This window comes from Oncorhynchus clarkii, chromosome 15, assembly GCF_045791955.1.
Source record: "Oncorhynchus clarkii lewisi isolate Uvic-CL-2024 chromosome 15, UVic_Ocla_1.0, whole genome shotgun sequence".
In the NCBI taxonomy this organism is placed as follows: Eukaryota; Metazoa; Chordata; class Actinopteri; order Salmoniformes; family Salmonidae; genus Oncorhynchus; species Oncorhynchus clarkii.
In genome coordinates this window covers 25,535,042-25,553,048 of record NC_092161.1, presented here as the reverse complement: position 1 = coordinate 25,553,048, position 18,007 = coordinate 25,535,042, and the positions used below count along the sequence as shown (strand labels likewise).

The following is an 18,007-nucleotide window of genomic DNA, read 5'->3' as shown; positions in this document are numbered from 1 at the left end:
CCGTCAATCAATTAGCCATGTCAGCAAAATGGGTAGAATTGCAGGAAATCTTGCTTTGGGCCCCCAAAAGGCTAGAGCTGGCCCTGATAGAGCTCTCCAAAATATGACTGTTAGCCTTTACGCTATCATATAGAGTTAATAGGGGCAGCAAAGGCAGCCTATGGCTACCATCTGTTCTTCAACCCCTGGGATAGGAAATAAGAGTGGGTGGAGCACATGCTTTCCCCAAGTGTTTATTTAATACATCACATCTGATGAAAGGCTCTAGACTCATTCAAAGCTATTTTGTTTCCCCCCATGGAGTTCAACCACACAACATGTTGACAGCCTCTCGCCACAGAGAGAGAGGGTGGTCTGTGTTTCCCATTGGAGCCAAAGGCCCCCAAGAGAAAATAGGTTCAAACATTACAGCTCCAGTGCTAGTAATGGCTGAATAATGGACAGAAAATATGGGAAGCTGGCTGCTATTTTTCCACTTTTAGTGAAGTTCTTTCCACTGTTGGTTGCCAAGGTGGGGATGGGGGTCAGTTCCCTTTTAGTTAGGCTCATTAAGGGAAATACCCTAAATCCAGTTCACGTTGAAAATGGACTAAGATTCCCTATGAGGTTTTTCATCATTTTATAGCATTTTAATGTGACTGGCCAGAAATGAATCCTAACCATCTTGCTTTTAACTACAGTTACTCAAAGGAAGTCTCGCTTTTTTATGATCACTGATAATATCTGGCACATAAGTCATGATGGGTCAAGATTTTATTTTGTAACTAATGTGTTCTGTCTTCTTGGCCAGGCTTACTTGACAAAGATATTTCGAATCTTAATATAACCTTCATCAATTATATATTTGGATAAATATAAATGTCTGCGTGTCTGCTTTACTAGATAATGGCCCTGAGTATATTCATAGCTTTTACAGTCCCGGTCCCTGACTTTACCCTGCACAAATCTGAACTCACACCACAATACACTGTATATATACACCAATATTCAAACAGCGTAAGGACACAAAAATAGTTATTGGTATATTAGTATGTTTAGTCATCTTTCAGAGTTCTGAGTTTTTGTGCTCCCTTTCAGTAACATCTTTTTCTTTCGCATTTTTATTTTCATGAACGTTTTTAGAATAAACCTGTCCAATGACAATCTCACTTTTAAAAGTGAATAGTCTATTAACTCGTGGCCAAATAATGTTGTACTTGTATTTGTGGCTAAAGCATCCATTGGATAAAAAAAAAAACTTAAAAAAACTCAAACTGATATCTCAAACAGAGATCTATTTCTGTTTTGCGATCGGTGTCCCTTCCACGGGACGGTTGAGCTAACGTAGGCTAATGCGATTAGCATGAGGTTGTAAGTAACAATAAACTTTCCCAGGACATAGACATATCTGATATTGTTAGAAAGCTTAAAATCTTGTTAATCTAATTGTACTGTCCAATTTACAGTAGCTATTACAGTGAAATAATACCATGCTATTGTTTTAGGAGAGTGCACAATTTTGAACAGGAAAAGTTATTAATAAACAAATTAGGCACATTTGGGCAGTCTTGATACACATTTTTGAACAGAAATACAATGGTTTATTGGATCAATCTAAAACTTTGCACATACACTGCTGCCATCTAGTGGCCAAAATATAAATTGCACCCGGGCTGGAATAATACATTATGGCCTTTCTCTTGCATTTCAAAGATAATGGTACAAAAAAAATACAAAAGAACAGTTGTTTTTTCTTTGTGTTATCTTTTACCAGATCTATTGTGTTTTATTCTCTTACATTCCTTTCACATTTCCACAAACTTCAAAGTGTTTCCTTTCAAATGGTACCAAGAATATGCATATCCTTGCTTCAGGGCCTGAGCTACAGGCAGTTAGATTTGGGTATGTCATTTTAGGCAAAAATTGAAAAAAAAGGGGCAGATCCTTAAGAGGTTTAAAAAGTGCTTGCTATTTCCTCATAGAGAACGATGTCATCCTGCCTCATTGGCTAAACTGGCCAATCAGTGGTCTACTCGCATTAATATTTGTTGGGGTATGCCCACACAATTGTGACAAAGAAAATCTGCTTTTTCAGCATATTTAAATACGATTTTTGTGGAAGTTAAAGTATTTTACTCATATTGTAATTAATTACAGGTCATATTTAAAAGACATTTGGAAGCACTGGACAGTTACTTTAAATGTGTTCTACATCATTTGGCTCCATTGGCACCATGTAATATAGAATTCTGGTCAAATTGAGCCAAAGGCAACTCCCCATTATAAACCCTAAGGTTTACATGTCATAGCATACACCCACTCATCTGTTAATCACTTTCAAAGGACAAAATTATTTCTGAACCTAAACACCTCAACAATCTCTGCAATGCTTCTACCTTCTCTCTTTCTATTTCCCTCTCCAGACACTCCTTTCCCAGTATCAACATTAATGAACCTCATGTCTCATTGACACGCATTGTTTTCAAATTTAGATCTGCACTACACGAAAAATAAAAGAGACTATTCTCTAACTTTTAATGCTAAATCACACCTATCAGTAGTGTACATACTCACCATTATTTTACAGTTAAGCAAGTGGATATGCGAACTTTGGCACTGCCCAGAGCTCAGTGTTGTAAAAGTGTTCAGCTCTGCTCTGGATGGAATGCACTGACAGGTCTAGACCTGAACTTCCGCATAGACCAGGAAACTAAAGTAACAGTTGTTGAGTCAGATACAGTCCAACTCCACACACCCAACCCTTCATGAGTTGTGGTGTTTGTTCAGTGTTATTAGAGAGAAAACTAGACATAATTGACGTCCAATAACCTGTTATTATTCTATCGATACGTGAAAAAGGATTACACAGGTATCAAAGGTGAGTTCCATTTCTGTTGTTGGGATCCACTCGATCCACTTAAGAAACTATATAACTAACCATTGTCTTCCAATGCTGCTTGCGTTCACAGTAAGTACTGAAAGAGTACCTCTACTAACAATAGGATCATCTCCTCATTTGTCAATGTCAATCATGTTCGTTATTTCTCTACATCAGGCTTAAGCAAATTATTTTTTTGTCTTTATCTAAATGTCAGATACCATCAATGTGAAAATCATGTACTTTCCATAGACATGTCAGATTACGTATGTCTGTGTTGTCAAGTTTTCCTGAGTGATGCATAGCATTGATATCAGATTAAAAGAGGGCAGAATTGCAGAGTGGTCAGTTTATTAGGTACACCCATCATGTACTTTCCATAGACATGTCAGATTACATATGTCTGTGTTGTCAAGTTTTCCTGAGTGATACATTCTATTGATATCAGATTAAAAGAGGGCAGAGTTGCAGAGAGTGGCCAGTTTATTAGGTACACCCATCTAGTATTGGATCGGACCCCCCTTTTCCTACACAACAGCCTGAATTCTTCGAGGCATGGCGTTCAAACGTTGCTCAATTTGTATCAAGGGACCTAACGTGTGCCAGGAAAACATTCCCCACACTAATACACCGTTTCCCCGGTAGAGTGTGTTTAGAGTGTCTGCTCTGAGATTGGAAGGATGGGAGTTCCATCTCCAGCCGAGTCATACCAGAGTCATAAAATGGGACCCAATGCGTCTCTGCTTGGCATTAAGGAGAGAGATTGGGGTTAAGGCCCTGCGATAGACTAGCGTCTTGTCCAGGGGGTGTACTTGTACATCAAGCTGCCTCATGCTACAGAAACAGGATATCTTCTCCTATGAGCCATTCTGGATCGTGCCAGTTCTTGTGTGTTTTATCTCTCCAACTAGGGTTGACCATTAACTAAATATAGGCTGATGTATGACTCAGGAGCCAGGCTAGAAGAACTTGGTTAGCCTCTAATTCCACCAGGAATGCCAGTAGAGTAGTTATATTCTCCCTATTGGTGTTCAGAAAGTTGGCTCCTGGCAGCTGAAATTCCTGCTGAGATGACAACCAATGACTGCAGACACTATTACAGAGAGAAGCAAATCACTTGTGAAATATCTCTCTCAATACTTTCCAATGAGAAAGGGAAGGAGTGAGCAGAGGGAAAACCAATTTCAGAAGGTCAGGCGTATTTGAACTTTCATAAGTATGCGGAAGGAAGTAGGCAGAATTTTTCTTGACTGAATGTTGGAAGACTTTGACATAGATTGCATTTCTCTCAAATTGAAATCAGTCTGGTCTGTTTGACATCTTGAGTTGTTTTCATGCAAGTAACTGTCATATTATTACACTATTTTGAAGTGCCAGCTTTTCAAGATGGAATATGTGGGTCCATATTTTAGTTGTCTACATAGTCTTTACAATGTAGATATCAGGGTTGGGGTCAATTCCAATTTAATTTCAAATGCCAAATTCCATTCTGGTATTCAAGCAGGAGGTGGAGAATTGGACAGTTGAATTGGAATTGCAGCAATCTTCAAAAAACATAATTAGAATTGAATAGGAATTGTAAAAGAAAATTATCCCTGAAATGGAATTGGATTTGAATTGGAATGTAGACTGTCTGAATTGGAATTGATCATGAACCTCCTTTGGAATTGAATCGGAATTTAGACAGTCTGTATTCAATATTAATTGAATTGGAATTGAAGAAGAAATCCATCCTTGGAATTGAATTTGAATTTAATTGGAATTTAGACTGTCTGCGTTAGAATTGATTTAGAATTAGAAAAGAAAACATCCTTGGAATGGAATTCCATCTTTGAATTGTATTATAATTGTGCAAATTAAATGCATTTAGAATTGAAATTTTATGCAAATTTAGTTTTAAATCAAATAATTATAATTATATACATTACTTATATGCAGCATGTTTTGTAGCTTGTCTAGAGTAGTTAAAATGCAATTTTTTTCCATTTAGGTTATTTTGTTCCAATTCAAGTGATAGTTTACCAAAATGACCTTACCCGTAAAGCTGCAATATGTAACTTTTTGGTAGACCTGACCAAACTCACATGGAAATGTGTGTTATTGATCTGTCATTATCATTGAAAGCAAGTCTAAGAAACGGTAGATATGTTCTATGTGGGGGCCTCCCGAGTGGCGCAGAGGTCTAAGGCATCACAGAGCCAGCTGTGCCACTAGAGATTCTGGGTTTGAGTCCAGGCTCTGTCACAGCTGGCCGTGACTGGGAGACCCATGTGGTGGCGCACAATTGACCCAGCATCGTCTGGGTTAGGGGAGGGTTTGCCCGGCAGGGATGTCCCATTGTGCACTAGCGACTCCTGTGGTGGGCTGGGCACAGTGCATGCTGACATGGTCGCTAGGTGTATGATGTTTCCTCCGACAAATTGGTGCAGCTGGCTTCCAGGTTAAGTGAGCATTGTGTCAAGAAGCAGTGCAGCTTGGTTGGGTTGTGTTTCAGAGGACCCATGCCTCTCTCAAGTCTGTATGGGATTTGCAGTGATGAGACAAGACTGTAACTACCAATTGGATACCATGAAATTGAGGTAAAATAAAGATATGTTCTATGTGTGCTATTTCTATGCTTCATGTTCTTAAGTTTCCTTTTTAAATCTTTCACTGACAATACAATATTCTTTTGGTTATGGAAAATATATTTAACAGCGGTTTAGATGGTATAATAATTCTCTACACGATACTTGCTTGTTTTGTCACATAAACTGAAATTAGGCAAACTATTCGAATTTTTGAAACCAGGAAATGGCAGAGCCATTTCTGCATAGCGCATCTTTAAGAAGTCTATGAACTACGACATTGTCATTTTGTAATTTGGGTGAACGATCCCTTAAGGATGCCTTTTATATGGATGCATAATTCTAATTCCACTAAGTATTGTTTATTAAATTATTATGTATTGATTTATAATTCCACAACATATGCCATATAGCAGACACTTTTGTATTGCTTACTTTTAGCCTTGGAGAAATACATTTGAAATGGTGTCAGAGGGCTGATTAACATACAGTGCCTTCAGAAACCATTCACACCCCTTGACTTTTTGCACATTTTGTTGTGTTACAGCCTGAATTTAAAGTGGATTAAATTTAGATTTTGTGTCACTGGCCTACACACAATACCCCATAACGTCAACGTGGAATAATGTTTTACATTTTTTTAGTTTTTTTTTTTTTTTACAAATGAATAAAAAATGAAAGCTAAATGTTTTGAGTCAATATTCAACCCCCTTGTTAAGCTCAGGATTAAAAATATGCTTAACAAGTCACATAAATTGCATGGGCTCACCCTGTGTGCAATAATAGTGTTTAACATGAGTTTTGAATGACTACCTCATCTCTGTACCCAACACATACAATTATCTGTAAATAAAAAAATCACACATTGAATATCCCTTTGAGGCCTCCCGGGTGGCGCAGTGGTTAAGGGCGCTGTACTGCAGCGCCAGCTGTGCCATCAGAGTCCTGGGTTCGCGCCCAGGCTCTGTCGTAACCGGCCGCGACCGGGAGGTCCGTGGGGCGACGCACAATTGGCCTAGCGTCACCCGGGTTAGGGAGGGCTTGGTCGGTAGGGGTGTCCTTGTCTCATCGCGCACCAGTGACTCCTGTGGCGGGCTGGGCGCAGTGTACGCTAGCCAAGGTGGCCAGGTGCACGGTGTTTCCTCCGGTGCATTGGTGCGGCTGGCTTCCGGGTTGGATGTGCGCTGTGTTAAAGAAGCAGCGGCTTGGTTGGTTGTGTATCGGAGGACGCATGACTTTCAACCTTCGTCTCTCCCGAGCCCGTACGGGAGTTGTAGCGATGAGACAAGATAGTAGCTACTACAACAATTGGATACTACGAAATTGGGGAGAAAAGGTAATTTAGGTTAGTATTGTGGAGTAACTGCAATGTTGTTGATCCATCCTCAGTTTTCTCCTATCACAGCCATTAAACTCTGGAACTGTTTGAATTAAAAAAAAAAAAAAAAAGAATATCCCTTTGAGCATGGTAACTTTATTGATTACACTTTGGATTCAAAGTGCCCAGGCTTCAGGGCACCCAAGAAAGTCCAGCATTTGCCAGGACCGTCTCCTAAAGTTGATTCATCTGCAGGATCAGGGCAGCACCACTACAAAGCTTGCTCAGGAATGGCAGCAGGCAGGTGTGAGTGCATCTGCACACACAGGGAGGCAAAGACTTTTGGAGGATGGCCTGGTGTCAAGAAGGGCAGCAAAGAAGCCACTTCTCTCCAGGAAAACATCAGGGACAGACTGATATTCTGCAAAAGGTACAGGGATTGGACTGCTGAGGACTGGGGTAAAGTCATTTTCTCTGATGAGTCCCCTTTCTGAATGTTTGGGGCATCTGGAAAAAAGCTTGCTCCGGAGAAGACAATGTGAGCGCTACCATCAGTCCTGTGTCATGCCAATAGTAAAGCATCCTGAGACCATTCATGTGTGGGGTTGCTTCTCAGCCAAGGGAGTGGGCTCACTTACAATTTTCCCTAAGAACACAGCCATGAATAAAGAATGGTACTAACACATCCTCCGAGAGCAACTTCTCCCAACCATCCAGGAACAGTTTGGTGACGAACTATGCCTCCAGCATGATGGAGCACCTTGTCCTAAGGCAAAAGTGATAACTAATTGGCTTGGGAAACAAAACATCGATATTTTGGGTCCATGGCCAGGAAACTCCCCAGACCTTAATCCCATTGAGAACTTGTGGTCAATCCTCAAGAGGTGGGTGGACAAGCAAAAACACACAAATTCTGACAAACTCCATGCATTGATTATGCAAGAATGGGCTGCCATCTGTCAGGATGTGGCCCAGAAGTTAATTGGCAGCATGCCAGGGCAGATTGCAGAGGTCTTGAAAAAGACCAACTTCATGTAATTGTCAATAAAAGCCTTTGACACTTATGAAATGCTTGTAATTATACTCCAGTATTCCATAGTAACATCTGACAAAACATATCTAAAGACACTGAAGCAGCTAACATTGTGGAAATTAATATTTGTGACATTCTCAAAACTTTTGGCCACGACTGTACACTGGAGTTGCTCACGGAGACAACATTGAATGTTCTTGAGTGGCCTAGTTACAGTTTTGACTTAAATCGGCTTGAAAATCTATGGCAAGACTTGAAAATGTCTTTGTAGCAATGATCAACAACCAACTCGACAGAGCTTGAAGAATTGTACAATTATAACGTATTGTACAATTGTACAATCCAGATGTGCAAATAATTTACCTAGAAAGACTCACAGCTGTTATCGCTGTCAAAGGTGATTCTAACATGTATTGACTCAGGGGGTTGAATACTTACATAATCAAGATATATTAGTGTTTTTAGTTTCAGATATATTTTTTACTAACGTTTGAATTTTTGTTCCACTTCGACATTACAGACTATTTGGTGGAGCTCATTACCAAAAATTTAAATCAAGACATGTTAATCCCACTTTATAACACAACAATGTAAAGAGGTGGGATATTTTTTTGAAGATAAAGACTAACCATGCAAGTGAACGGAATGAATTAATCTCTATCACTAACAAACACAGTCAGGGGTGGTATTTCCAACTTTCACTCTAAAGGCACACTGCGATATATGCTAATGTAGGTAAATATCTGCATAGATCCCAGAGTGCCTGTCAGTGAATGTTGGAATTACCACCCATGAATGTGTATGCTAGTGATAGAAATGTGTTTGTTGCATTCAACTCAGCATATGTATGTGTGTCTTTTGGAAGGGATAGGATAAAGTGAAGGGTCAAATTTTGGTTGAACCCTGTGTACAAGTATTCTGTACAGGCTTCCTTCTTTTTATTGTCATTTAGGTTAGTATTGTGGAGTAACTGCAATGTTGTTGATCCATCCTCAGTTTTCTCCTATCACAGCCATTAAACTCTGGAACTGTTTGAAAGTCACCATTGGCCTCCAAAGTGTAATTAGTAACTTCTCAATGTTCAAAGGGATATTCAATATCTGCTTTTAAAATGTTTACCCATCCACCAATAGATGCCCTTCTTTGCGAGGCATTGGAAAACCTTCCTGCTCTTTGTTTGAAATTCACTGCTTAAACAAAATGTGGAAACAAAATGTGCAGAAAAAAAAGTCAATGGGTGTGAATACATTCTGAAGGCACTGTACAAGTGTCACATCCTGACCTTAGTTCCTTTTCTATGTCTCTATTTTAGTTTGGTCAGGGCGTGAGTTGGAGTGGGCATTCTATGTTTTGTAGTCTAGGTATGGTATTTCTGTGTTTGGCCTGGTATGGTTCCCAATCAGAGGCAGCTGCCTATCGTTGTCTCTGATTGAGAACCATACTTAGGTAGCCTGTTCCCACCTGGTGTTTGTGGGAAGTTTTTTTCTGTTTAGTGTGTTTTACACCTGACGGAGCTGTGTCTTTTGTTGTTTTGTTAATCAGTGTTCAGTTCCATTAATAAAAGGACGAACACGTGCTACGCTTTGGTCCTCACCTTCTTCCACCAACGGCCGTTACAACAAGCTTCAAGTCTGCTCAGTATTTTGATAAGGAAAAAAGCTACACAAACAAGTTATAGAAAATGATACCAAAAGGAATTGAGAACAAAATCTCTACTTTTGTGTTGTCGATAAAATGTGAAATTCATCATAATTCACTATACCTACCCAGAGGTCCTGCAATGGCTTGAGTTGGTCTGCCTCTGGCAACCATGTCCAATTGACATGGAAAACAGGTCAAGGTTCGGGAACACATTATCCCACTGCCTTGACACTGTGAAAACATACACAGCTTTGGTCATGCTGGTCGACCTCAATTCCAAACACGAAGCACTTCTGTTCTCACTGCAGACCTTCTGTATATAAACCCAGGATGTTTCTTTCCTGTACTTTTTTGTTGATGATCGCTGAACAGAAGAAGCAAACTGACAGAGATGTCATGCCTGTGGGCACAGGGGCACGTGCCCCTTCAGATTTGTCCTGTTTTAAAAAAAAGACAGTATTACAATTTATCTGTAATACTACAAACCACCTAGCAATTATATGGAGTTGGCTTTCGCTAGCCCAGATTGGTTCTCAATCTCCCAACCTTTAGAAAAGCAAGCAAAAATGAAATGTACTGAATAAGACTCACATTCCTTTCAATATTTGATCTAGATTGTAGCAGAGATACAGAGAAGCATATTTTGTTTCTTAAAAAAAAAAAAACACCAGTCAGGAGGATACAGACAGCTGAAGAGACATTGCTTAGATATGCATTAAAAAAATGATTTTTTTAACATAGAATTGCAGGAAAAAGCTGTTTCGAGTGTTCTCCAATTCTCCAACTTCCAGACTGTCAAACCACCCCGAGCCATCTTCACGTACTTCGTGCACCTTCAGATTTTTGGGATGGATGACGCCCCTGAGAATGCATGCACTTTTCATCTGTCTACAAACCTCCATGTCGATAAGATCACACTACATTTCAAGAAAAATGTCTTCCTCATACACACAGTTTGAATTGCAGCTCAGTTCAAGTTGATGCGATGGTTGAATGACCTAGTAGTTGTGTGTTTACACAAACTGTCATTGTAACAAATGCTGTGTCTGTCTTGCTCAACATTTCATGTAGCAGGACGATGGGTGTTAACTCACAACTAAGATAGATGTTAGTGGTTTTTGCTGACATCACTTTGCAGCTTACAACTCAACTGTTTGTTTTTAATAGTTGTTTGTTTGTCTACATCCTGTGTTCAAGCCCATGTCTTGACATGGGTGGAGGTCATGAGCAAAATTAAGCTATGAGGTTTGACACGCATCTTCCAGTAACATGGCTTTCTGGGCTTCTATGTAGAGGGGTGGGGTCACAGATTATCTTGACAGCAATAGGTTATTGCACCAATCAGATAATAGAGTCTTGAACATAAACTAGGTCACTGCTGCCAACGGATTTCTGTTGAATATCTTCTACCATGTTTGCTCAGGGTGGAATATAACCACTAACCAGAGCCGACGGATTGAGTATTGTACCTGGCTTCTCTCAATCCGTGCTCTCTGGCGAGGTGGAATTTGTATTTATGGAGGATCCCCATCAGACCTTCCTGGGGTGGAAACAAAATAATATATATGATATAATATGCCGTAAAGATAGTTGTAGGTGTTGTTAGGTCGCGTTTCACCCATTCTCTAGCTACTGACACTGGCCTCTCATTCAGGCTAAGGGTGTTAGTTACCACTACGATTTAGAGGGGTTCAGGTTAAATGCAGAAGACATTTCAGTTGAATGCATTCAGTTGTGCAACTTACTAGGTATCCTTTTCCCTTTCCCTGTTCTGACCGTTTGCTGAAAAGTCAACCCCTTAGAGATTTTTCAGTCACTTCAGAGAGGCAATGTTGAGATTTGGCACTGTGCACTTTAGTATCCTCTTCAAAATGATTATTTTAAACACAGCTGGCTGGATCTAAATGACCGATACACTAATCCTTTCCTCCTGTGACGTCCAAGCACAAATGGAAACTGACATCAGCCACACAATGGGTTTGTATGTTTTGTAGATTGCAGACATTTCCAGAAATCACCAAGAGATGGCTATTGTATGATATTCTGGGGTTGACATAACACAAAGCAAAACAGAAACCCAATGCAGAGTGGAAAACAACTACAGAGCATAGAAGTGGGGGAAACCTAGTAAGAAAGGATGCTCTGTCTGATTTTCTCCTTGTTTCATCTGCTGTCTTAAACAGTTGTAACCACACAAACCCCTGCTACTGAGCTGCAACCTGGTCTCAGAGCATTTCGTATTATTCTGTACGTAAATCCGAGGCACTCCATTTAGTAACACATAATACGGTTTGTAATTCGTAATATATGTATGGTATGTAATAATTAGTGGATGTCCATGACCATATATTACAAATTACAAATTACAAACCGTATGATATGTTATGAGTTCTAGCTAGGTGGCTAATGTTAGCAACCTGGCTAACATTAGCTAGGCTAGGGGTTAGTGTTAGGGGTTAGGGTTAAGTTTAGGAGTTTGGTTAAAGGGTTAAGGTTAGGGTTAGTGGAAGGGGATAGCTAAAAGTGTATTATGTGTTACGCATTTCTAAATATACAACATGTTATGAATTTGCAATATTTACTATATGTTTTGCATTTGAAAAATGTATAATATGTTACGAACAGGTGGCTAACGTTAGCTAGCTGGCTAACGTTAGCTAGGCTAGGGGTTAGGAGTTAGGGTTATTTGAGGAGTTGGGTTAAAGGGTTAAGGTTAGGGTTAGGGGAAGGGAATCACTAAAGGTGTTAAGGTTAGGTGAAGGGTTAGCTAAAAAGGTTAAGGTTAGGGATAGGGGAAGTGTTAGCCAACATCAACTTTACGTAACCATACCAAACATAACATGTCTTACTAATTTTAGTGTCCTGGATTTATGTTTACTATATTACGTCTATGAGACCAGGCTGGCTACATCTGAGGGGCAGAAGGAACTTTGTTTACATTTGGCTGTATTGTCGTGAATTTGCTCACGTTTATTACTGAATATAGGATTTTCAACTGTTCGCCCATAATCAGATTTTGAGTGAAATAAGAGTCATGTGTTCTGAGTGTTAAACTGACAAGATATGATCACGTTAACCTCATGGGGTATTTAGAGAGGACCAAATACATCAGGCGTATAAAGTTGCAGTGCTTGCAAAAGACATTGCATGCTACCATCTCCTGCAACCTTCACAAATACTTTCAACATCACGAGAAGCAAGAGGAAGTTGCCCTGTAACCACTTCCCTCTGTTTTGGGACACACCGGACATTCTAGCAAGGGTGGGGGAGCAACACACGTACCCACACACACAGGTGTTATCTGTACAAACAAGTGCTCAATCTGTTATGGATTAAAATAGTTTTAGAGAAACTTGATATCACTAACGTTACTGTATATAATGATGCCTGCAATGAAGCAGTGAATCACATTTTCCCTTGAGAAGTTAACGTTTGTCGAATGCCAGTCTAGCTGGTCGTAGATTACATCTTGACAAAACATTTTATTTTCAATGGTTTGTTTTGAAATGAATTATGAATTTGACATGAATTGTATGTGAATTACCCATGAGTATATTTAATGACATATTCTATACATCTCACCAATCCTACATCATTACTAAATTAGCCATATTCTACGATAGAAAAACACGATTTGTGTTTTGACTGCACAGTCCGGCACACCGTAACATTTGTTCTACTACAGATAATGGGGCTTAACATATTGTGTGTGAGAAAGAGACAGCATAATGTACATCATGACTACGGTAGCTCTCGATATGGCTCCCAATCAATTTTTTTTACGTTGACTTAAGTCAATAAAAATTGATTGCTTCTCGTGATGTTGAAAGTAGGTGGCCCCATGATAAATTAAGCCTACACACTCATGCCAACAATAGTACCATGGGAGTCATAGTATGACAACTGAGGATCTGATCATGTCTGTTAAAAGTGGGTCTGGATTTTCCTTCTTGATGAGTAATTTGATAAGCAACTAATTCAGGGGTGACAGGGTAGCCTAGTGGTTAGAGTGTTGGACTAGTAACCGAAAGGTTGCAAGTTCAAATCCCCAAGCTGACAAGGTACAAATCTGTCGTTCTGCCCCTGAACAGGCAGTTAACCCGCTGTTCCTAAGCCGTCATTGAAAATAAGAATTTGTTCTTAACTGACTTGCCTAGTTAAATAAAGGTCAAAAAAAAATTATTGTGATTGAGTAATAATTTGTGGTGTAACTTACCTTAACTCAACCTTTATCCTCAGTTAATTTAATGATTTACCGGGCATACCAAAATTATGCTATTTTAACTTAATTTACCACGTCATCCACATTATTTTCCTGAGTTTAAGAAACTAAAAGGTGGTCTTGAATGTAATCAAGGCAATGACATTTTAAAAGTATCGAAGGGGAAGATATTACTGTCTGCATTTCAAATGCATAAAAGCCTCAGCCCTAATCTAAGATATCAACGTACTGTACATACTCTATCAGTGATGTACAGTAGGTGTAACATTTCTGGGCAAGGGGAAGGTCTGTTTGAAAGTTTGTTTGTTTTTTTGTTTGGCCTAACCAGGAAGTGAATTCCAGTATCTGATTGATTGACTTTCTATATATCCACATTATTGGATTATCAACCAAACAACGTATGAAACAAGTAATGAACTATCTTTCATAATTTATTGTACTCAAGCAGTTCCCCAAAAAGGAGTTTTGAAAGGCACTGCATGTCTTGACAAGGAATGAATGCCTGGAGTTAAACATACCATGCTTTACTTCCTGGAGTCTATGTTGGGGAGGTTGAGCAAGAACATTTGGCCCTTGGCTACATATTACGAATGAAAACATTCTATAGTGCATTGATCTCCTACAGTTGGCGGTTCAACACAGAAATGGAGAAATGCGGTGTGTGTGTCGAAGTTAGTGTGCACTCCTTCAAAGGTGACACAGTATGTTTGCGCATGACAATCTTAAATATAATCTCAAACTCATTCCTAACATTCTCCGGTTGGAAATAGCTTTCTTGTGCTGAGATGTAATGTATCAGTCTCAATCTACGACTTTACCTATTGCCAATGTGGTAGGTTCTAGGTCCTTCCTCGCTCATCCCTTGACTTGTCTTCAACAGATGGACGACATAGACGCTATGTTTAGTGACTTGTTGGGGGAGATGGATCTCCTCACACAGGTGAGTTCAGTCCACACACAACAGCAATGCCTTGGGCATTTGTAACTCACCCTTTGTAAACACTGTATTAACAACTACCCTGAATAAGCCTTTATAAATACTTACAAATGTTTATACATTCTTATAAATGTCAGAAATGCCTGTGAATTGTAACGTTTGTCATGCTGCATGTTTAAACATCTTCACAACGGATGCCAGCAGTCACACAGGATAGACATGTCCAGATAAAATCCCCAACAACTGTTGATAAAAGGACCTCACACGATCTAATATACCGTACACAATACATGTCCCTAAGTTTCAAACTGACAGTAGTCATGACTGTTGTGCTTTCGCTCACCAGGGAAGATAGCATTCATCTCTCTTCATTTCTTCAAGGTGATCCCCCAAATGCCAGCTGCTGCTGACTATTATGCAAACCCGCAAGAAAAACATGTATACGTTATTCATACACACAGATCTGCAATACAATATGGTCAGTATTATGGACCCCATCTTCCTGTAAGGATGCATATATTACTCCTCATTCCGTTGAAGAGTTGCTAGTAACATAATAACAATGATATTCTATGGGCAACACAGTAGCGATGTTTCGGATTGTTCCCTGTCTATTTGGACCGAAACCACGGGTAAATAAAGCACTGCTTATGAGAAACAGGACAGTAACACTAAAGCACACGATCAACGATCAATAAGACACTTCAGACTGCCAGGCAGCCGCGAAACAGCGAGAGAACCACCGTTTCTTTTTAAAAACACAGCCACACTCCCCTTTAAGAAAGGGGGTAGAATGTTAAACTCATAAGCAGGGTGGACATTAGCATAACTGTTTGAAGACACGTATCAAGTTTAACACTTGATACTTTCACACTCACTTCCTGTTTTCTATTAAAACTCCATGTTGCCTGAGATACCTAATACTGAACGTCATTTCTCATTTGATTTCATGAATTTGACATTAGTCCTTCAACTGTTCTCTATGCAAGACAATGGATTTAGAAATCCAGATGGCTACATGGGGACTGGAGTTGTTGTCTTTGGTTTATTGTTAAACTCCTTTGCTCTTCGTTTTTCCCTGCAGAGTCTTGGGGTTGAAACGCTGCCCCCAGAGCCACCTTCTAGCTCAAGCAAAGAAAATAACTTCTCCATGGGCTTTGCTGATATGAACGGTAAATCACAGGCCTAATTATGGCCCTACCAAACACTGCCAGTGTTAAAAATATAGTGTTCAAATGTCTCAGATATCAGTTTAAAAATCCCAGAGGCCAACGTCGGCCTTTTCTAACTTTGGTACAGTATGACGCCTATATTTCTCCAGTGGGTCACTTTTCTTGGGGAAGAATGACATCAATTACCTAGAAAATTACCAGAAATTAAGATTGAACCAATGACGCAGAGAGGTAGAAATAGAGTTACTAATCATACCTCTGGAATATGTCTGGCTACTGTTCAGGCTCTAATTTCAGACAGAGATTAAGATCCAGCCGACACACCAATTATAGCTGTAGGCCTCCGGCTTTCACTCAGTGCAAAACAAGCAGTATTTGTCTGGAGCTTGTGTCATAGCAAGGTCAAAATGTCCTTTGTTATTATATCGTAGCTTGAGCTTCATTTTGTTTTTCCTCTTTTCTACACAGTTGAATCCCTGAATGAATTGGAGGAAAATGACTTGGACGCACTAATGGCTGATTTGATGGCCGACCTCAATGATACAGAGGAGAAGCTGGCGGCGGAGCTAGGAGGGCAGAAAGAGGCTGAAGCGCCGCACCCGGACCTACCTCCCGCTTCGCATGGGCTCAGCTTCTACCCAGAGTCCTCACTCTCCACCCCCACCTCACCTGAGAGAGGCCCCAACACCTTTAGCGCCCCACTAACTGACTCCCCCGCACCCATTCTCTCGCCACCTACACTTCCACAGCATGCTAAGCTCTCCATGGTGAGTCAGCTCAGGTTCGACACCTAGGCCAGCACTAAAGGCCTTTAGCTGAGCACAGAGGAAGTGAACAAGCTACACTCCATCGTTTTAAAGCCTGTCAGCCACGTCTCATCCTGACAGAGACAGCACAGACTCATTTGATTATATCCACATTTTTTCCACTTTACTCTAGCAGACACTCTTTTCTAGTGTGACTACAACAAAGGAATTGGAAATTGGAATTTAGATCAACGCAAACTCATTGTTTACATTAGGTGCTTGAAACAGATACTTGCAAGATAGAGGGCCTGTATAATGAAGCTATACATGTACTTGAAGTCAGGGAAGGATGGTATTGTATTTACCACCTTCTCACAGTGAAGTCATAGTGAGATTGTTTCCTGGCCCAGGCCACTGGGGCATCTATTACAATACCTCAGAGTGAAAAGCAGGTATTCTGTCTGTAATGGACCAAACACACACATAGATAGGGGGGAAAGAGTAACAGGATCGATAGAGGGGTTAGTGTGAGAGATTTGATTCATTTAACAGTCCTTCTGACTGCCGCCGACGGAGGTGAAAAACACCAGGTATCCATCACAGTCACAGTCACACATAACACTACCCACAATACTGTCCATCGTCACTCAGCTCCTGCTTTGCTATTGGTCCATTCAGAGACATATACTGCATGGAGATGTATGTATCCAGTATATGGCTCTGGGTCCATCATTATCTGACCTCATTCTGTTATGGTGAGTGAATGAGGACCCAAAAGCGAACTAACTTAAACAGAGCTTCTTTAATAACCAAACATAGGTAGGCTCAGATAGACCGGCAGATTCCGACAGGACAGGACAAGGTTACAGCAAACATGACGATAGTCTGGCTCAGGCATGAAACACAAACAAGAATCCGACAAGGACAGGAACAGAAACAGAGAGAGATATAGGGACCTAATCAGAGGGAAAAAGGGAACAGGTGGGAAACGGGGTGAATGGGTAGTTAGAGGAGACAAGGAACAGCTGGGAGAAAGCGGGGGAGAAAAGGTAACCTAACAACGACCAGCAGAGGGAGACAGGGTGAAGGGAAAGGACAGAGACAAGACACAACATGACAGTACCCCCCCACTCACCGAGCGCCTCCTGGCGCACTCGAGGAGGAAACCTGGCGGCAACGGAGGAAATCCTCGATCAGCGCACGGTCCAGCACGTCCCGAGAGGGAACCCAACTCCTCTCCTCAGGACCGTACCCCTCCCAATCGACAAGGTACTGGTGACCACGGCCCCGAGGACGCATGTCCAAAATCCTGCGGACCCTGTAGATGGGTGCGCCCTCGACAAGGATGGGGGGGGGGGGGAGGAAGACGAGCGGGGGCGCGAAGAACGGGCTTAATACAGGAGACATGGAAGACCGGGTGGACGCGACGAAGGTATCGCGGAAGAAGAAGTTGAACTGCGACAGGATTAATGACCCGAGAAATACGGAACGGACCAATGAACCGCGGGGTCAAC

At 40.7% G+C, this 18,007-nt stretch overlaps 1 protein-coding gene across 2 annotated transcripts in view; it reads left to right on the top strand.

Moving 5' to 3' along the window:
• Positions 1 to 2,651: 2,651 nt before the first annotated feature.
• LOC139367106 (amyloid beta (A4) precursor protein-binding, family B, member 1 interacting protein) overlaps positions 2,652 to 18,007 on the top strand; it is a 34,829-nt gene continuing 19,473 nt past the window's right edge. Inside the window, exons 1-4 of one of the 2 annotated variants that reach the window (XM_071105155.1) lie at positions 2,652 to 2,857; positions 14,519 to 14,578; positions 15,660 to 15,747; positions 16,216 to 16,514. In XM_071105155.1, coding sequence (XP_070961256.1) covers positions 14,519 to 14,578; positions 15,660 to 15,747; positions 16,216 to 16,514 — 447 coding nt within the window. In that variant the 5' untranslated portion in view covers positions 2,652 to 2,857. Of the gene's footprint in view, positions 2,858 to 5,279; positions 5,437 to 14,518; positions 14,579 to 15,659; positions 15,748 to 16,215; positions 16,515 to 18,007 lie in introns of those variants that run through there. The other variant, XM_071105156.1, reaches the window with a different exon arrangement.